The sequence below is a fragment of the Loxodonta africana genome, chromosome 15 (assembly GCF_030014295.1).
Source record: "Loxodonta africana isolate mLoxAfr1 chromosome 15, mLoxAfr1.hap2, whole genome shotgun sequence".
NCBI lineage: Eukaryota > Metazoa > Chordata > Mammalia > Proboscidea > Elephantidae > Loxodonta > Loxodonta africana.
Genome location: NC_087356.1, coordinates 25,783,624 through 25,800,032, shown reverse-complemented (window position 1 = coordinate 25,800,032; position 16,409 = coordinate 25,783,624). Strand labels below are relative to the sequence as shown.

Below are 16,409 nucleotides of genomic sequence, written 5' to 3'. Positions count from 1 at the left end.
TCCTTCTAGTCTGTATCATATCACCCTGTGTGGTGGTTTGAATTCTGTCCCCCCAGAATATGTGTTGAATCCCTGGCTCTTGTACCAATGGATGGGATCCTATTTGGAAATAGGGGTTTTTCTTTCGTTATGTTAATGAGGTCATACTAGTATAAGGTAGATCTTAAACCTAGTCAGACTTCTGAGTTATAAAAAGACCAGCATAGACACAGACACATGCAAGGGGATGAGGAAAACAGATGATGGAGACATGTACCTACAAGCCCAGAAACGGCAAGGATTGACGGTTGCTAGAAGCTGAAAAGGAGCCCTGTTAGCACAACGGTTAAGCACTCGGCTGCCATTTGGTTGGTGGTTCAAACACACCAGCCACTGTGCAAGAGAAAGACGTGGCAATCTGCTTCTGTAATGATTACAGCCTTGGAAACCCTATGGGGCAGTTTTACTTTGTCCTAGAAGGTCATTGGAAACCCCGGTGGCACAGTAGTTAACAGTTCGGCTGCTAACCAAAAGGTCAGCAGTTTGAATCCACCAGCGCTTCTTGGAAACCCTATGGGGCAGTTCTACTCTATCCTATAGGGTCACTATGAGTCGGAATTGCCTCGATGGCAACGGGTTTGGTTTGGGTTTTTATCAGGTCACTATGAGTAGGAATCAACTCAAGCACATCCAACAACAACAGAAGTTGAAATAGACAAAGAAGGACTTCCCCTTAGAACCACACCCTGAGTTTGAACTTTCAGTTTTTTGAGCTGTGAAAAAATAAATTCCTGTTCTTTAAAAGTTTTACACTTGTGGTATTTCTGTTATGGCGGTACTACATAACTAACATTCCCGGTTTTGTCTCCTTCATAGCACTTAACAGTCTCTGAAATGCAGTCATTTGTCTCTCTCTCCATAGAATGTAAACTGTATGAGGGCAGGTACTCCCTATTTTGTTCTCTGCTGTATCCCCAGTGCCTATAACATACCTGGTAAAGAGTAGGCACTCAGTAATATTTTTGAACAAAAGTATGCATGAATATACTGAGGATTCCACAGAGTTCTAGCTGTGTAACCTCAGGAAAGTTAATGAACCTCTCTGAGGCTTAGGGATAATAAAAAAAATAGTACCCATAAAGCCATCTTTTCAAAAAGATTAAATGAATTAATGAATGTGTCTGGCACTTGGAACATAGAAGATGCTGAATAAACCATAACTATGATTATTTATTTATTTATTTTATTGTTGTTATGGGTCCAGGATTAAAGTTGAGAGATAAATTGAAAAATAGACACAGCCTCCGCCCTTGAGAAATGGCTAGTCAGATGACAGAGGTAAGACACGGACGTTAAATACCAAATTTCCAGCTTGGCCACCCGCACTGGCCCAAGCTGGACCCTCAGGAAGTACAGGCAGGGAAGTTGGTGTGGGTAGCTTTGCACTGTGGGATTTGAGGTGCTTGCAGGACATCTGAGTGAACAACTGAGTTTCCTGACAGAATCCTGGCTGGAGGTAGAGACATGGGAAAGGAGAAGGTTGAAACCACAGAGTTTTGTTTGGCAGAAAAGAGCAGAAGATGAAGGAAGGTCAGCTAGTGAAGAAGGCGGGTGCGGGGCTGGATCCAAGGTCCTGAGGAAGGGCCAGGTAGGGTACGGGAACCCAGGAGTCTCTAAGAAATATGAGACTTCCAGAGATTTTATTACTGGCAGAAACATAAACCTTCAGCCATTCTCTGGCAGGCAGGTGTAGGTAAACCATGCTCTGTTCAAATGTCAGAGAGGATGCTCCAAAGAGTGGTTGTAAAACCCTGGATTTGCAGAGTACCCTCTGGAAAGGACTTGCTGGAGAGGCAGGCAAAGGCATCCAGCCTGGTCCCTTCCCCAGCAAAATCATAAAAGGGAAAAAAAGAAGTTCACGTAGAGCTGCTTTAAAACTTGAGCAGGTTATTTAATTTCTCTGGGCCTTAGTTTCCTTCTCTTTAAAGCAGAATAATAAAGACCCATACCACACAGTTGTGGTGAGGGTTGAGTGAGTTAGAACACCCCAAGGCCTTAGCATAGTGCCTGGTGTGTAGGGGGCCCTCTATAAATGTTAGCTATGTGTTAGCTATATTATCTGAAAACCTCCAGGACTGGGGACAGAGAATGAGAGTGGCTGGTAAGCAGTAACAGGTAAGTTGAGGGTTCCTTGCGGGCTCACTGTGTGCCCCGCTGTGTGCTGGGTGACCCAAGGAGGCCAGAAGAGGAAATGTGGCCTTGACGCATTCTTGTCTTTGGGAAGTGCATTTTGATTGGTGCCTCGTGGGCGCGCGCGCGCGCACACACACACACTCCACAAGGCAGCCACTGGGAAAGGTCTCCTGGGAAGATGTCAAGAAGCCTTAGGGAAGGCTTCCTGTGACAGGAGGGGCTTGGGCTTAACCTCCAAGTGCAGGTAAATGTAGGGCACATGGTGAAGATGGGGTGGGAGAATGAGGTAGCAGGGGCATCTCAGGTAACCTTGGAGAGCAAAGTTTCTGGGCAGAGATTAGGGCCAAAACTAGGTGAGGCAGAGAACGATTAGGACAAACAGAAGAGGCAGGTATTGCAGGGTGACTCTGAGGAGTCCTGGCTGCCTCCACTCTGCTTGAACTTCAGGGTTTGAGGGTGTCTCCCTGATTCCCTCCAGCCACTGTAGCCACCTGCCCTCCCCCACCGCCCCCATCTCTAAGCATAAGCCTGCTTTCCAGCCATCCTGGCCGAGCCCAGATGGATGGAGGGCAGGCTGCCCCAGGTCATCTGCTGGGTTGTTTGGGGAGCTATAAAGCAGCTGAGGAAACAGGTGGAGATAACCTGTTCCTGCAGGTCACAGCAGCTCTCCACCAAGCTTGCCCTCCCGGCCTTCCCCTCCTCCTCACCGCCTTCTCTGCCCCACTCAGAGCTGTTTGTTTACCCCAGGAGAAGCCTGCTCACCCTGCAAGGGGAGCAGCACATCCAGGCACATCTATCCACGCCCCCCTACCTGGCATATAGTTGGGCTGGACGGTGTCCTGTTAGTGTGATTTGAGGAGCCGGAGGAATTCTGAGGAGGGAAGCTGTGCAATCCTGACTGAATGGAAGGGTGACAGCAGACGTCACACTGAGAGGTCTTTCACAGACCCTCTAGCAGCTTCTCCAGGAAGGGAGGACCAAGCACCCTGTGCCAGCCTCTCTGCTTCTTTACCCTCTTTCTCTCCTCTTCCCTTTATACATCTTGTTTTGGCCATTGTTTGAACTAAAACTATTGATTGATCCCCCCGCTTATGTGAGATGATATTACAAGAGCTGTAGCTAAACTCAGGGTCTCTTGGTTATTCTTTGGCAAATGCAAGAAAGATCACCTATAAATATGTCACACTGCTCATCCAAATCCTGGCTCTGGAATTTATTGGTCATAAGTCTGGACGAGATACTTAACCTCTCCTCATTTATAATATAGAGATAATACTGGTCCCTACATCAGAGAGCTGGTGGAAGGGATTAAGTGAATTAAAAAAAATAATAAAAACCATGTACAAAACACTTAGAGCAGTGCCTGGCACGTTGTAAGTACCAAGGTAAGTACTGGGTGGTGCGAAAAGTTCACACATTCGGCTGCTAACCCGGAGGTGCCTCAGGAGAAAGGCCTGGTGACCTACTTCCAAAAAACCGGTCACTGAAAACCTTAGGGATCACAGTTATACCCTGACACACGTGACGACACCATGAGTTGGCATCAACTTGAAAGCAACCGAGGTGGTGGTTAAGTATTATTTTATCATCATCACCATGGAACCCTATCACCAGCTTGAAATGCCTCGTTCACAGAGAGTAGGTGTTCAGTTTACAGAAGAAGTCTTTTCCTTTGGGTTGACCATATTATTGTTAAAATGCCAAGCCTTTCCTATGTAAAGAGGGTGTTAAGGGCTCTCCTCTCTGACAAGAGGGATTAAAGCACACTTGGATGAAGGGAGGGTGGTGGAGGGTTGGAAAGGATGCAGAAGGAGGAATCAAGAAATTTCTAGATCATTTTTGTAAAGTCCGATCTCCTTCCAGAATCTTTGCTCCCAGCAAACCAACCCCTCACCATCCCTTCCTACAGGCTCCCCCCACATGCCAAGACTCCTCTCAGGCACTCTGTCATGGATTGAATGGTGTTCCCCCCAAAATATGTGTCAACTTGGTTAGGCCATGATTCCCAGTTTTATGTGGTTGTTCTCCATTTTGTGATTGTAATTTTATGTCGAGAGGATTAGGGTGGGATTGTAACACCACCCTTACTCAGGTCACCTCCCTGATCCAATGTAAAGGGAGTTTCCCTGGGGTGTGGCCTGCACCAGCTTTTACCTCTCAAGAGATAAAAGGAAAGGGAAACAAGCAGAGAATTGGAGACCTCCTGCTGCCAAGAAAGTAGCACCAGGAGCAGAGCGCGTCCTTTGGATCCAGGGTCCCTGCACCTGAGAAACTCCTCCACCATGGGAAGATTGAGGACAAAGACCTTCCTCCACAGCCGACAGAAAGAAGAAAGCCTTTTCCTGGTGCCAACACCCTGAATTTGGACTTGTAACCTACTAGACTGTGAGAAAATAAATTTCTCTTTGTTAAAGCCATCCACTTGTATCTCCGTTATAGCAGCACTAGATGACTAAGACACTCTCTCCATCTTGAATTCCCCCCTTCATTTCTCTAGCCTTTTCCCGTCTTCTACCCAGGGTACCTGACACATCTGGAAGGCCGCTTATTGGCATTTGCCCACTCTCTCCTTCTGACGCTGTATGTATATGCTCTAGGTTGCCTGTAGCTTTAAGTCCTCTCCCCATGCAACTGTTGGAACTCCCCCAGCAGCTGGGGACTCCCCATAGCAACCCATGGCCTTACACCCCATGGGCTACCTGGGCTGCCAGGGCAGGGTGGGGTGGCTTGGCCCTCTTACCTGGGTCTCGGAGAGGTTCAGCTGGCGGGCCAGCTCAGTGCGCTCCCGGCCCACCACATACTGGCAGTGCTGGAACTCCATCTCCAGGCGGTACAGCTGCTCGGCCGTGAAGGATGTGCGGGTCCGCTTGGGCCGGTCCAGGTCCAGGCCCTTGGGGAGGACAATTTCCCGAATGGTTCCTTTGGCATCTGCAGGGGCCACGAAGGGAGCCAGGTTAGTTCACTAGCTAAGGAGTCAGGTGCGTTAGTAAGAGGTAGTACGATCTAATAGGGAACTCCTTAGGCCTGGTCCTGGCTGTCTCACCTCTGACAAGTTGCTCACCTTCTCTGGGCCCAGCTTCCTCAACCACCCAGTGTAGGATATTGTATCTAATGGGTATTGGTGTGTGAACCAAAAACCAGTGCCGTCAAGTGGATTCCAACTCATGATGCCTCCACGCGTGTCAGAGTAGAATTGTGCCCCATAGGGTTTTCAGTAGCTGAGTTTTCAGAAGTAGATTGCCAGGCCTTTCTTCCAAAGTGCCTCTGGGTAGACTGGAATCTCCAGCCTTTTGGTTAGCAGCCAGCACATTAACAATTTGCACCACCCAGGAACTCCATATGCGTGTGAATAGGCCTCAATACAAATGGCAGGTCTGCCATCATGGCCTGGGCAGAGAGAACTCAGTCTGGCCGCCCCAGGATTCTGTATGGAATAAATGGAAAGAGATATGGCAAGTCCCAAGGGCTAAAGAAAGCACTTGGGTTAGAATTGAGTGGGATAAATCAAGGAATGCTTACTAGAGGAGATGTTCAGAGTTAGGTCCTCAGCCCTTTGTGTGTGTGTGTGTGTGAACATACTGCTTCAAAGACCCTCCTGGGGTCATGACGGGGCAAGCTGCTGAGGGGTGCAGGATATACTGGGGAGCTGGTGTCCAAGAAGGAGCCCAAGGATAATTGCCACCCCACCGGGCTGCTCAGAGTACCTTCTAGAAGGAGGAATTCTGCACTCTCCAGGTACCTGGTCCTAACAGCAGGGCCTCCCTCCTGGGCTCTGGACCAGTGCCTTCCATGTGCAGTGTCTCCAGTACTTTGGAGCTCACTTAGGAGAGGAAGAAGGCCCCATAACCTACATTCTCCAGATATTCCCACTTACAGAATTCAACGGCAACAACAAAACATCCAGCAAAAGTAAAATACTGGGGGAGGGGGTAATATATACACATCAGTTTTAGCTATAGGTTTAGAGATGATCTGTGCTTGAACCACACACACTGATGGTTTGAAATCTAGTTATTAGAAAAGCTCAGGTCAAAAATTAGACTGTGAAATAGGCATCATGATATTTTGTAGGATTGACCAAACCATTCCCAACAAATATTGTGAATAACGATGAAGCTGAACTAAGAGAAATTGGCCATTCAATAGGAAGAAGAGTAGCAACAGAAAACTCTACCAACTCAAGGCAGCCCTGATTAGGTACAAGTAACAAATCAACCCTCGACAGCTGCAGAAATTCTAGGGGGTCTGTGCAGCTGGGGTTTGGAGCATGGTCAGTAGTGTTGGCCGTGGCTGCTCATGCATTAGTCATAATAATAGCTGACACTTCCCTGGTGCTTGCTGCGTGCCAGGCACTGTTTTAAGTCCTTTAAGCTTCCTGATGTCTCAGTGAAGTTGGAACTATTATTATCTCCATTGTATAGATGAGGAAATCAAGGACAAAAGTTTCAGTTACTTGAGGTCACATTGACAGTCTTCAATAAACTCTTTAATCATTCAATTGATAGGTTATAACGAAGAGAATGAAAAGCAAAGATGTCACCTTGAAGACTAAGGTGCGCCTGACCCAAGCCATGGTATTTTCAATCACATCATATGCATGTGAAAGTTGGGCAATAAATATGGAAGACCAAAGAAGAATTGGCGCCTTTGAGTTGTGGTGTTTGGTGAAGAATATTGAATATACCATGGACTACCAAAAGAACGAGCTAATCTGTTTTGAAAGAAGTAAAACCAGAAAACTCTTTAAAAGCAAGGATGGCGAGACTGCCTCTTACATACCTTGGACATGTTGTCAGGAGGGATCAGTCCCTGGAGAAAGACATCACACTTGGTAACGTACTGGGTCAGCAGAAAAGAGGAACACCCTCAACGAGATAGATTGACCCAGTGGCTGCAACAATGGGCTCGAGCATAACAGTGATTGTAAGGATGGCACAGGACCGGGCAGTGTTTTGTCTTGTGGTACATAGGGTCTCTACGAGTCAGAACCAACTAGACAGCACCTAACCACAACAACAACAATGAAGAAGACTTTGATCATGGGTAAAAATGGAACCTTCTGGACCGGCTCACCACTCTCCTAGAAGATGTACGAAAGGGGCTGCATTTGGAATGCGCTCTGTCTGCCAAGAGGCCCGTTCCTACTTTTTGAATCCCTGATTGGAAAGTGAATTTGAGACCCCTCCCTCAAAATACCCCACACTGTGATTGATCAAGGTTGACTGCTCTACTTCCGTCCAGTGCCAGTTAATGCTCACTGCTCCAAGATGCTCTCTCGCTCCTCATGGGTTCTGAGCTCGCTAGTCCTGGCCCTGATTGCAGAGGTTTTCAACACTTTTACATGCACAGTCGACTGTCAGGGAGAAGGTCAGTCGGGGTGGGGGGGATACAGTCACTGTTCAGGGGTGGCCTTCTCTCCGAGGGGGGTCCTAACGGTTGGGGCCCTGGGCAGAGCACATCTAATGGAGATGGACCCTGCTCTTAGGAGATTCGATGGGAGCCACAGGCCTTTTGAGGGATCTTAAGCTCCCCCACCCCACTTATTTCTATATTAAAGAAAGGTGGGGTAATATCTGTGGCCCTATTGTGCCTGGGTTCCTTTGCTCGGGTTTCACCATTTCCAACTGTGAGACCAGACTCAAATTCCTCAGAACACCCCATGTAAGTCCATCTCCAAAGTCATTGGAGACAGATGTAGATTTTATTAAAGTTTCTTTGCGACGGAGTGTGGGCAGAAGAAAGGGTGGTGGAAAATTAGTATCCTTTCCCTAATCAACCTCTTGGAGTCCACTCTAAAGCTCTACTGAGGTCAAACTGTACAAGGGCCCCATCCCTGTCTCTTCGTAGAAGGGCTCAGAGGAGCAGTCCCACCTCAGGGAGCAACCAAGGTAGGTTTTCTCCCTCAGGATCAGTGGAGGCAGGAGCTACATAAGAAAGGCAACCTTAGACCTGCCCGCCAGATACCAAAATATACCATACAAACAAGCACATGAAAAGATATTCAATACCACTCGTCTTTAGGGGAATGCAAATCAAAACCACAATGAGATACAACTAAAACCCAAAACCAAACCCACTGCCGTGGAGTCGATTTCGACTCATAGCAACCCTGCTGGCATAGTGGTTAAGTGCTACGGCTGCTAACCAATAGGTCAGCAGCAGTTCAAATCCTCCAGGCGCTCTTTGGAAACTCTATGGGGCAGTTCTACTCTGTCCTACAGGGTTGCTATGAGGAGATACAACTACACACCTGTTAAACCAAACCCAAAACACACCTATTAGAATGGTTAAAATTAAAAATGTGGGCAGTACCAAATGCTGGCGAGGGTGCGGAGAAACTGGATCTCTCATACATTGCTGGTGGAAATGTAAGATGGTACAGCCACTCTGGAAATCAGCCTGGGAGATTCTTAAAAAGTTAAACTTAATTCTTAACATACAACCCAGAGATCACACTCCTGGGCGTTTATCCTAAAGAAATGAAATCTATGTTCACCAAAAAAACCTACATACAAATGCTTATAGCAGCTTAATTTGTAATGACCAAAAAAAAAAAAAAAATGGAGACAAACAAAATGTCCTTCCTTAGGTGAATGGTTAGACCAACTGTAGTGTGGCCATATCATGGGATACTACTTAGCAATAAGAAGGAACGACTATTGATACAGGCAACAACTTGATGACTCTCCAGGGATTATGCTGAGTGAAAAAAAGCTAATCCTCAAAGGTTACACACTGTGTGATTCTGCTTATGTAACATTATCAAGATGATAAAGTTACAAAGATGGAGAACAGCTTAGTGGCTGCCAGGAGTTGAGGGAGGAGAGACAATGTGATAAAAAAAAAAAAAAAAAGGTAGCACAAGAAAGTTCCATTGGTGATGAAATAGTTCTATATTTTGATTGTGGTGGTGGTTATATTAATCTATAAATGTGATAAAACATCATAGAACTACATGTAAATAAATCAATGAGTATATGCAGAAACGGGTGAACTCTGAGGAAGGTCTGAGAAGTGCTGCGTGGGTAGCTGGTCTGAAGGACAGTGTCCTTCTAACTTGTGAGCTCTGACCCAGCTCCAGTGGCTAGGGTAAGAGAGAGAGTGCCACGTGGGTGCTGGTGGCGACGGAGAAATGGGAAGGTGAGGACTGGATCAATCAGCACGTTTTGGGAACTGGGTTCATGTTGATCCTTACCATGCAGTTGGCAATGAAGGTGAGATTTGCCCCTTACTTAACACAGTAAAGAAATGTTAAAACACTTAAAAGAGACAAAGAAATAATAACTAACACGTATAAACTGCACCTACAAATGGTTTCTTTAAAAGTGAAATAGCCTAGTAGAAAAATGGTCAAATAATTTAACTGAGCCATTCATAGAAAAAGCCGTCAAAATGGCCAATAACATGAAAAGATGAGCAGAACTCTACAGAAATCAGGATTAGTGCAAGTTGAAGCAACAATGGAAAGTAATTTCTCTCCCATCAGATTGGAAAGACATTACTAGAAGATATAAATAATCAGCAATGATGCACCATGGAAGAATCACATTCTAACACCTTGTCGGTAGGACCATAAGCCATCGCAACATTTCTGGCTGTATTTGTCAAGATTAAAGATGCGTATATACTTTGCCCCAGCAATTTCATTTTAGTAGGTATTTATCCTAGCAAAACAATGGCTCATGTGCTTCAAGGTATATATCAAAAGGATGTTTGTTGTAGCATAGTTCAAAACATTAAAAATTTGAAAGCATCCTCAACGTTGCCCACAAAGGAGATGGTTGAAAAAATTATGATACCATCATACTGTAAAATACCGTGTAGCAATTAAAAAGAATGAGGCAATATCTATATGAACTGACACTAAGTGAAAAAAAAAGTTACGGAATAATATATTTAATACTATCGCATTTATGTTTGCACCAACAATGGACTCAAACACAGCAACAATAATGAAGATGGCGCAGGACTGGGCAAGGTTTTGTTCGTTACACATAAGGTCACCATGAATCGGAGCCAACTCAGTTGCAACTAATAACTACACCATTGCATTTATGTAAATGAAAATGATATTATATATTTAAATATTCTTGGCTGTAATCTTTATGGACAGAGCCTTGGTACTTAGTAAGTACCTACTATGTGCCGAGTGGAAACCCTGGTGGTGTAGTGGTTAAGAGCTATGGCTGCTTACCGAAAGGTTGGCAGTTCGAATCCACCAGGCGCTCCTTGGAAACTCTATGGGGCAGTCCTACTCTGTCCTGTAGGGTCACTATGAGTCGGAATCGACTGGACGGCAACGGGTTTTTGGTTTATGTGCCGAGTACTGTTCCAGTGTCTGGAGGCGGAGAAATAAGCAATATTGACAAGATTCCTGTTCTCATAGACTATGAATTTGGGTAGAGGGACAGATAATAAACAAATCTTAAAACTGAATATTTAAGGTAATGATAAATGCTGGGCGGACAGTAAAACAAGATAAGGGGTTATTACTGCCCCCCTCAAAATAATAAAAAACCAACAACCATCGTGTGCGTGTGGGGTGGGGAGGGACGGATGCTGTTTTATCTACGGCAGTCAGAGAAGGCCATGCATCAAAATCAAGTTAGTGCATAAATCACTGATGCCCTTCACCAAGTGCTTCCTACTGTGCTTCCAAGCACATGGTGGGTGGCATTTTTCTGCCTCTTTTGTAATTAAATATGACCACACGATTTGCTTTAGCTAAGACCAAGGGCTGTGTGTCACTTTCAGGTGAACATTTTGAAAGCCAGTTCATAATTCTTCCCCCTGCCCCCCAGTGGTGGTCCTAAAAGCAGGAGTCAAGTTGGAGCTTCATCAGCCTGGGTTTCCAAGTACCAGGGTGAGCCTCTGCCCACCAGTGATGGACTTCTCTTGTGAGTGAGAAATGCACTGTCCTTTGTTAAACCTCTAAGATCTGGGGGCGTTTATTCCTGAAGCAAAGCCTAGCCTGTTCTCACTGACACAGCACCCTTCTCTGAATTGCTCCTTCTCTGGGTGGAACCTGGGGGAAAGCACCAGGAAGGAGAAACAGCTTTCTTGCCAGGGCCTCCTTGGCAGTAGCACCTGGTAGAGTGAAAACGCTTGAGTCTAAACGGATTGACTCCTGGGAGTATGGGGGTGGAAGGAGGGGAGGGAGGTGAATTCTGCTCAAAGAACCTTTGTCTTGGGAGAGGCGGTAACTCCTGGTCTGGTAACAGTTAGCTTATGCTCCAACCTCCAGAATCAAGTATTTCCCACCCTGGTATCTCTCTCAGGTCCCTGGGTGCCACAAACAGTTTGTGCTCAACTAGTAAGCTAAAGTTTGGCAGTTCTAACCCATCCAGCAGCACCATGGAAGAAAGGCCTGGAGATCTGCTTCCATAAAGATTACCAAAAACACCAAACCTGTTGCTGTCGAAATGCCTCATAGGGTTTCCAAGGAGGGCTGATGGATTTGAACTGCCGACCTTTTGGTTAGCAGCCATAGCTCTTAACCACTGTGGCAGCAAGGCTCCTTCTATAGAGATTACAGTCAAGAAAATCCTGCGGAGCAGTTCTACTCTGTAACAAATGGGGCTGCTACGAGTCTGAATCAACTCAATGGCAATGGGTTTGTGTTTGTTGGTTTGGATACCTCTCCCAACAGGCCCCCACCTCTTAGTCCAGGTGAGTCCATGCACAACAAGGTGTTCATGTGCTGACTTCTAAGTGTGGACCTTCCTGCCATAATCTACAAATACAATGAGATAGTATAAAAATTCTTAGTGAGATTGCAGAAATGGAAAAACCAATCCTCAACTTTACATGGAAAGGTAAGAGGCCCAAATACCTAATGTTGAAAGAGAAGAACAAAGCAGGAGGACTCACACTTCCTGATGTTAAAATATATTATGCAGCTACAGTAATCAAAACAGCCTGGTACTGGTATAAAAATATACATACAGACCAATGCAATAGAATGGAGATTCCAGAAATAAACCCACACATCTATGGTCAACTGATTTTTTTTTAATAATATTTTGTTTTTTAGTGAAAGTTTACACAGAAAATGACGTCTCCATTTGACAATATCTAAACTATTATTCAGTGATATTAGTTACAATGTGTCAACATTCTCTTTCCCTGTCTCCTTAACGTCTCTGCTTTAGAGTAACTGTTGACCTTTTGGTCTCACGTAGATGATTTTTTAATGTAGCACCATACTCACAGATAATGTTTTGTATTCTGTATGCCAATCTGTTATTTCGCTAAAAGGCGACCTCGGGGATAGCTTCTGTTCAAGGTTTAAAAAAGATCTCAGGGTGATAGTCTCAGGGAATCCTCTAGACTCAACTGGTTTAGTAAATTTGCTTCTTAAGAATTTGAGCTCTGTCCTGCATTTTTTCCCCATCCTATCAGGGTCCATCTATCGTGGCCCTGATCAGAATGGTCAGTAGTGGTAGCCAAGCACCACCTAGTTCTTCTGGTCAGCTGATTTTTGGCAAGGGTGCTAAGCCTATTTGTTGGGGAAAAAGAGTCTCTTCAATAAATGGTGCGGGGAAAACTGAATTTCCACATGCAGAAAAATGAAACAGGATACATGCCCACACCATACACATACAAAAAGAAAAAAAAATTCAAAATGGATTAAGGACCTAAATGTGCAAACTAAAGCCATAAATTTTTTTAAGAAGAAAATGCAGGGCCAATGCTTTTGAGCCTTGCTTTTAACAATAGATTATTTAATATAATAACAAAAGCACAAACAGCAAAAGACAAAATAAATGGGCCTTATAAAAATTAAAAACTTTTGCTCATCAAAAGATTTTACAAAAAAAACTGAAAAGACAATCTACCAACTGGGAGAATATCTTTGGAAACCATATATCTGATAAGACTTTAATAACCAATATATGTATAAAACTTTGACAATGTAACAACAAAGAAACAACCCAATCGTAAAGCGGGCAAAGGACTTGAATAGACATTTTATCAAAGGGGACATTCAAATGGCCACCAAACACATGAAAAGATGCTCAACGTCACTAGCCATCCGAGACGCAAATCAAACCCACAACAAGATACCATTTCACTACCACTAGGATGTGTATAAGGTCGCTATGAGTTGGAATCAATTCAGTGGCAATGGGTGGGTTGGTTGGTTGGTTAGCATAGCTACGACTGAAAAAAGAAAAAAACTAACAAGTTTTGGTGGGAATGCAAAATAGTACAGCCATTGTGGAAAACAGTGTGGTGGTTCCTCAAAAAACCAAAAAAAGAACTACCATATGACCCAGCAATACCGCTCCTAGATATATACCCAAAAGTCTTGAAGGCTGAGACTCAGACAGGTACTTGTACACCTATGTTCGTTGCAGCACTGTTCACAATAGCTGAATACTGGAAACAACCTAAATGCCCATCAACAAATTAATGGATAAACAAAATGTGGTAAACACATACAATGGAATGCTACTCAGTCAGTAGGAGAAATGAAATCTTGATACATGCTACAGTATGGATGGAGACTGAAGACATTATGCTGAGTGAAATCAGTCAATCACAAAAGGTCAAATATTGTATGACCTCACTTATATAAAAAGACTGGAAAGGTAAATGCACAGAGAACAAAGTTTGTCAGTGGTTACCAGGGGTGGGAGGGAGGGGGGAGGGGGCTATTGCTTATGGAGTACTGAGTTTTGGTTTATGGTGTTGGAAAAGCCACACTGATTAAGGGTAGGGTTGCATAGCTGATTATTGTAATTGCTGTCAATAAGTGGTAAAACCACCTGTAAAAAGTTGAATTGACAAAAGTTGTGTGATAGACATATTTACAAAAAAAAAAAGTAGCTGCTGAGGCTGCTATATACAGCCAAATACCTCATGGGATTTAGTTCCTTGGTTTGGAGGTTTAGGGTCTTGGTTTTGTGGACATTCCAGTTAATTGGAGAGATACCATGTTTAGTTCTACCTCCTAGCTCACTGCGTAGTGCCTGGGGTCTTAAAAGTTTGCAAGGCGCCATCCAAAGCACAACAATTGTTCTCCACGTGCCTGGAACAACAGAGGAAGAAGAAAAGTCAGGAATAGGAGAAGGAAATGCTCAAGGAAATGGGTATGTTGCTAATTGCCTCCATGAACAACTGACTCCTTTGCCAGGAGGCCAGAAGAACTGGATGGTGCATGGGTACCATCAATGAACATTTTGATTAAGGATTCTAGAGAAGAATACTGATCAAAAGGGTGGGAAATGCAGAACAGCATTTCAAATTCTCATGGAATCCAGGTTTTCTGGAACCATGGAGGCTAGATGAACCTGAATTAATCCTTAAATCTTAGGCCAAAAATATCCCCTGAAGTCTTCTTAAAACCGAGCAGTGGTTTAGCTTAACTAGTAAAGAACGTCTACCTTGAGTATTGTGCTCTTTTGAGATCTATCTATATGGAATCAAAGTGACAACAGCAAATCAAAAGATTAGACAGGAACCTTGGGGACTGTGAGTTTATGTCAACAGGAAACAACTCAGAAAAGGAGGGTGAGAACGGCTGCACAACTCCAAAAATGTAATTAATATCTCTGAATTATAAACGTAGAAATTCTTGAATTGGTCTACGTTTTGCTGTGTATATTCTCAGTGACAAAAATAAAATAAATTACTTTAAAAAATGGAAGAACAGCTAAGGAAAAAATGTTAAGGAATAAGAAGGAAATACTTGCATTACGAGATGTCACTCTGAAGACTAAGGTGCGCCTGACCCAGGCCATGGTATTTTCAATCGCATCACATGCATGTGAAAGCTGGACAATGAATAAGGAAGACCGAAGAAGAGTTGACGCCTTTGAATTGTGGTGTTGGCGAGGAATATTGAATATACCACGGACTGCCAGAAGAATGAATAAATCTGTCTTGGAAGGAGTACAACCAGAATCCTCCTTAGAAGCAAGGATGGCAAGACTGCGTCTTTCATACTTTGGACATGTTGTCAGGAGGGATCAGTCCCTGGAGAAGGACATCATGCTTGGCAGAGTCCAGGGTCAGCGGAAAAGAGGAAGACCCTCAACGAGGTGGATTGACACAGTGGCTGCAACAATGAGCTCAAGCATAACAATGATTGTAAGGATGGCGCAGGACTGGGCAGTGTTTCGTTCTGTTGCGGATAGGGTTGCTGTGAGTTGGAACCGACTCAATGGCACCTAACAACAACAACTTGCATTACCACACACACACAAAATTACAGATGTACAGTAACTAAAACAGCACGATGCTGGCAAAACCCACGCATGTATGGAGGTTTAGTATGTTCTAAAGATGACATTTCAAATCAGTTGGGGGGAAAGGCTGGATTATTAAAGAAATGTTTTTTGGACAATTTGCTCAACATTTGGAATAAAGTAATTTATCTCCGTGCAGGCAAAAATAAACACAAGATGTATTTAAAAATTAAATGTAAAAAATACAGCTCTAAAAATTAAAGAAAAAATAAAAGGACTTTTTAAAAAAAGAAAAATAAATAACAGACTTGAATACCCAGAAATAAAATCTCCTGCAATTAAAAGACAAATGACAGAATGGAAGAAAATATTCATGAAACACGTATAACAGAGTCTGATGTCTAGTACCTGCACAGCTTCTATAGAACAATGATTTAAGCAATCCAGTGGGAAAATGGAAAAGTTATACAAAAGGGTCATTCAGAGAAGAAGATATAAAAATGGTTAATAAAAAAATGAAGCCAGAGGAAACCGGCTAAATAAAAGTTGGATCAACAATGAGATGTTGTGTGTGCTTGTGTGTATGTGTCTCTGATACCTTATCTATTAGACTGTGTCTTAGTCATCTAGTGCTGCTATAACAGAAATACCAAAAGTGGATGGCTTTAGCAAACAGAAGTTTATTTCCTCACAGTTTGGGAGGCTAGAAGTCCAAAATCAGAGCTCTGGCTCTAGTGGAGGTTTTTCTCTTTCTGTCCGCTCTGGAGGAAGGTCTTTGTCTCTTCAGCTTCTGCTTCCGGTTCCTTGGAGATCTCCCTGCGTCTTGGCATCTCTCTTACCCCGTCTCTGCTCTGCTCTCTTGTTTAATCTCTTTTATGTCTCGAAAGAGATTGACTCAAAATACACCCTACACTAATCCTGCTTCATTAACATAACAAAGACAACCCACTGCCAAATGGGATTATACCCACAGGCATAGAGATTAGGATTTACAACCCATATTTTTTGGGGGACATAATTGAATCCATAACAGACTGGGAAAAT

At 43.9% G+C, this 16,409-nt stretch overlaps 1 protein-coding gene across 1 annotated transcript in view; it reads right to left on the bottom strand.

Moving 5' to 3' along the window:
* VAX2 (ventral anterior homeobox 2) overlaps window positions 1-16,409 on the bottom strand; it is a 36,093-nt gene that overhangs the window by 5,658 nt on the left and 14,026 nt on the right. The window contains exon 2 of the mRNA XM_003413670.3: window positions 4,913-5,100. Within this exon, the coding sequence (XP_003413718.1) occupies window positions 4,913-5,100 (188 nt within the window). The remainder of the gene's footprint in view (window positions 1-4,912; window positions 5,101-16,409) is intronic.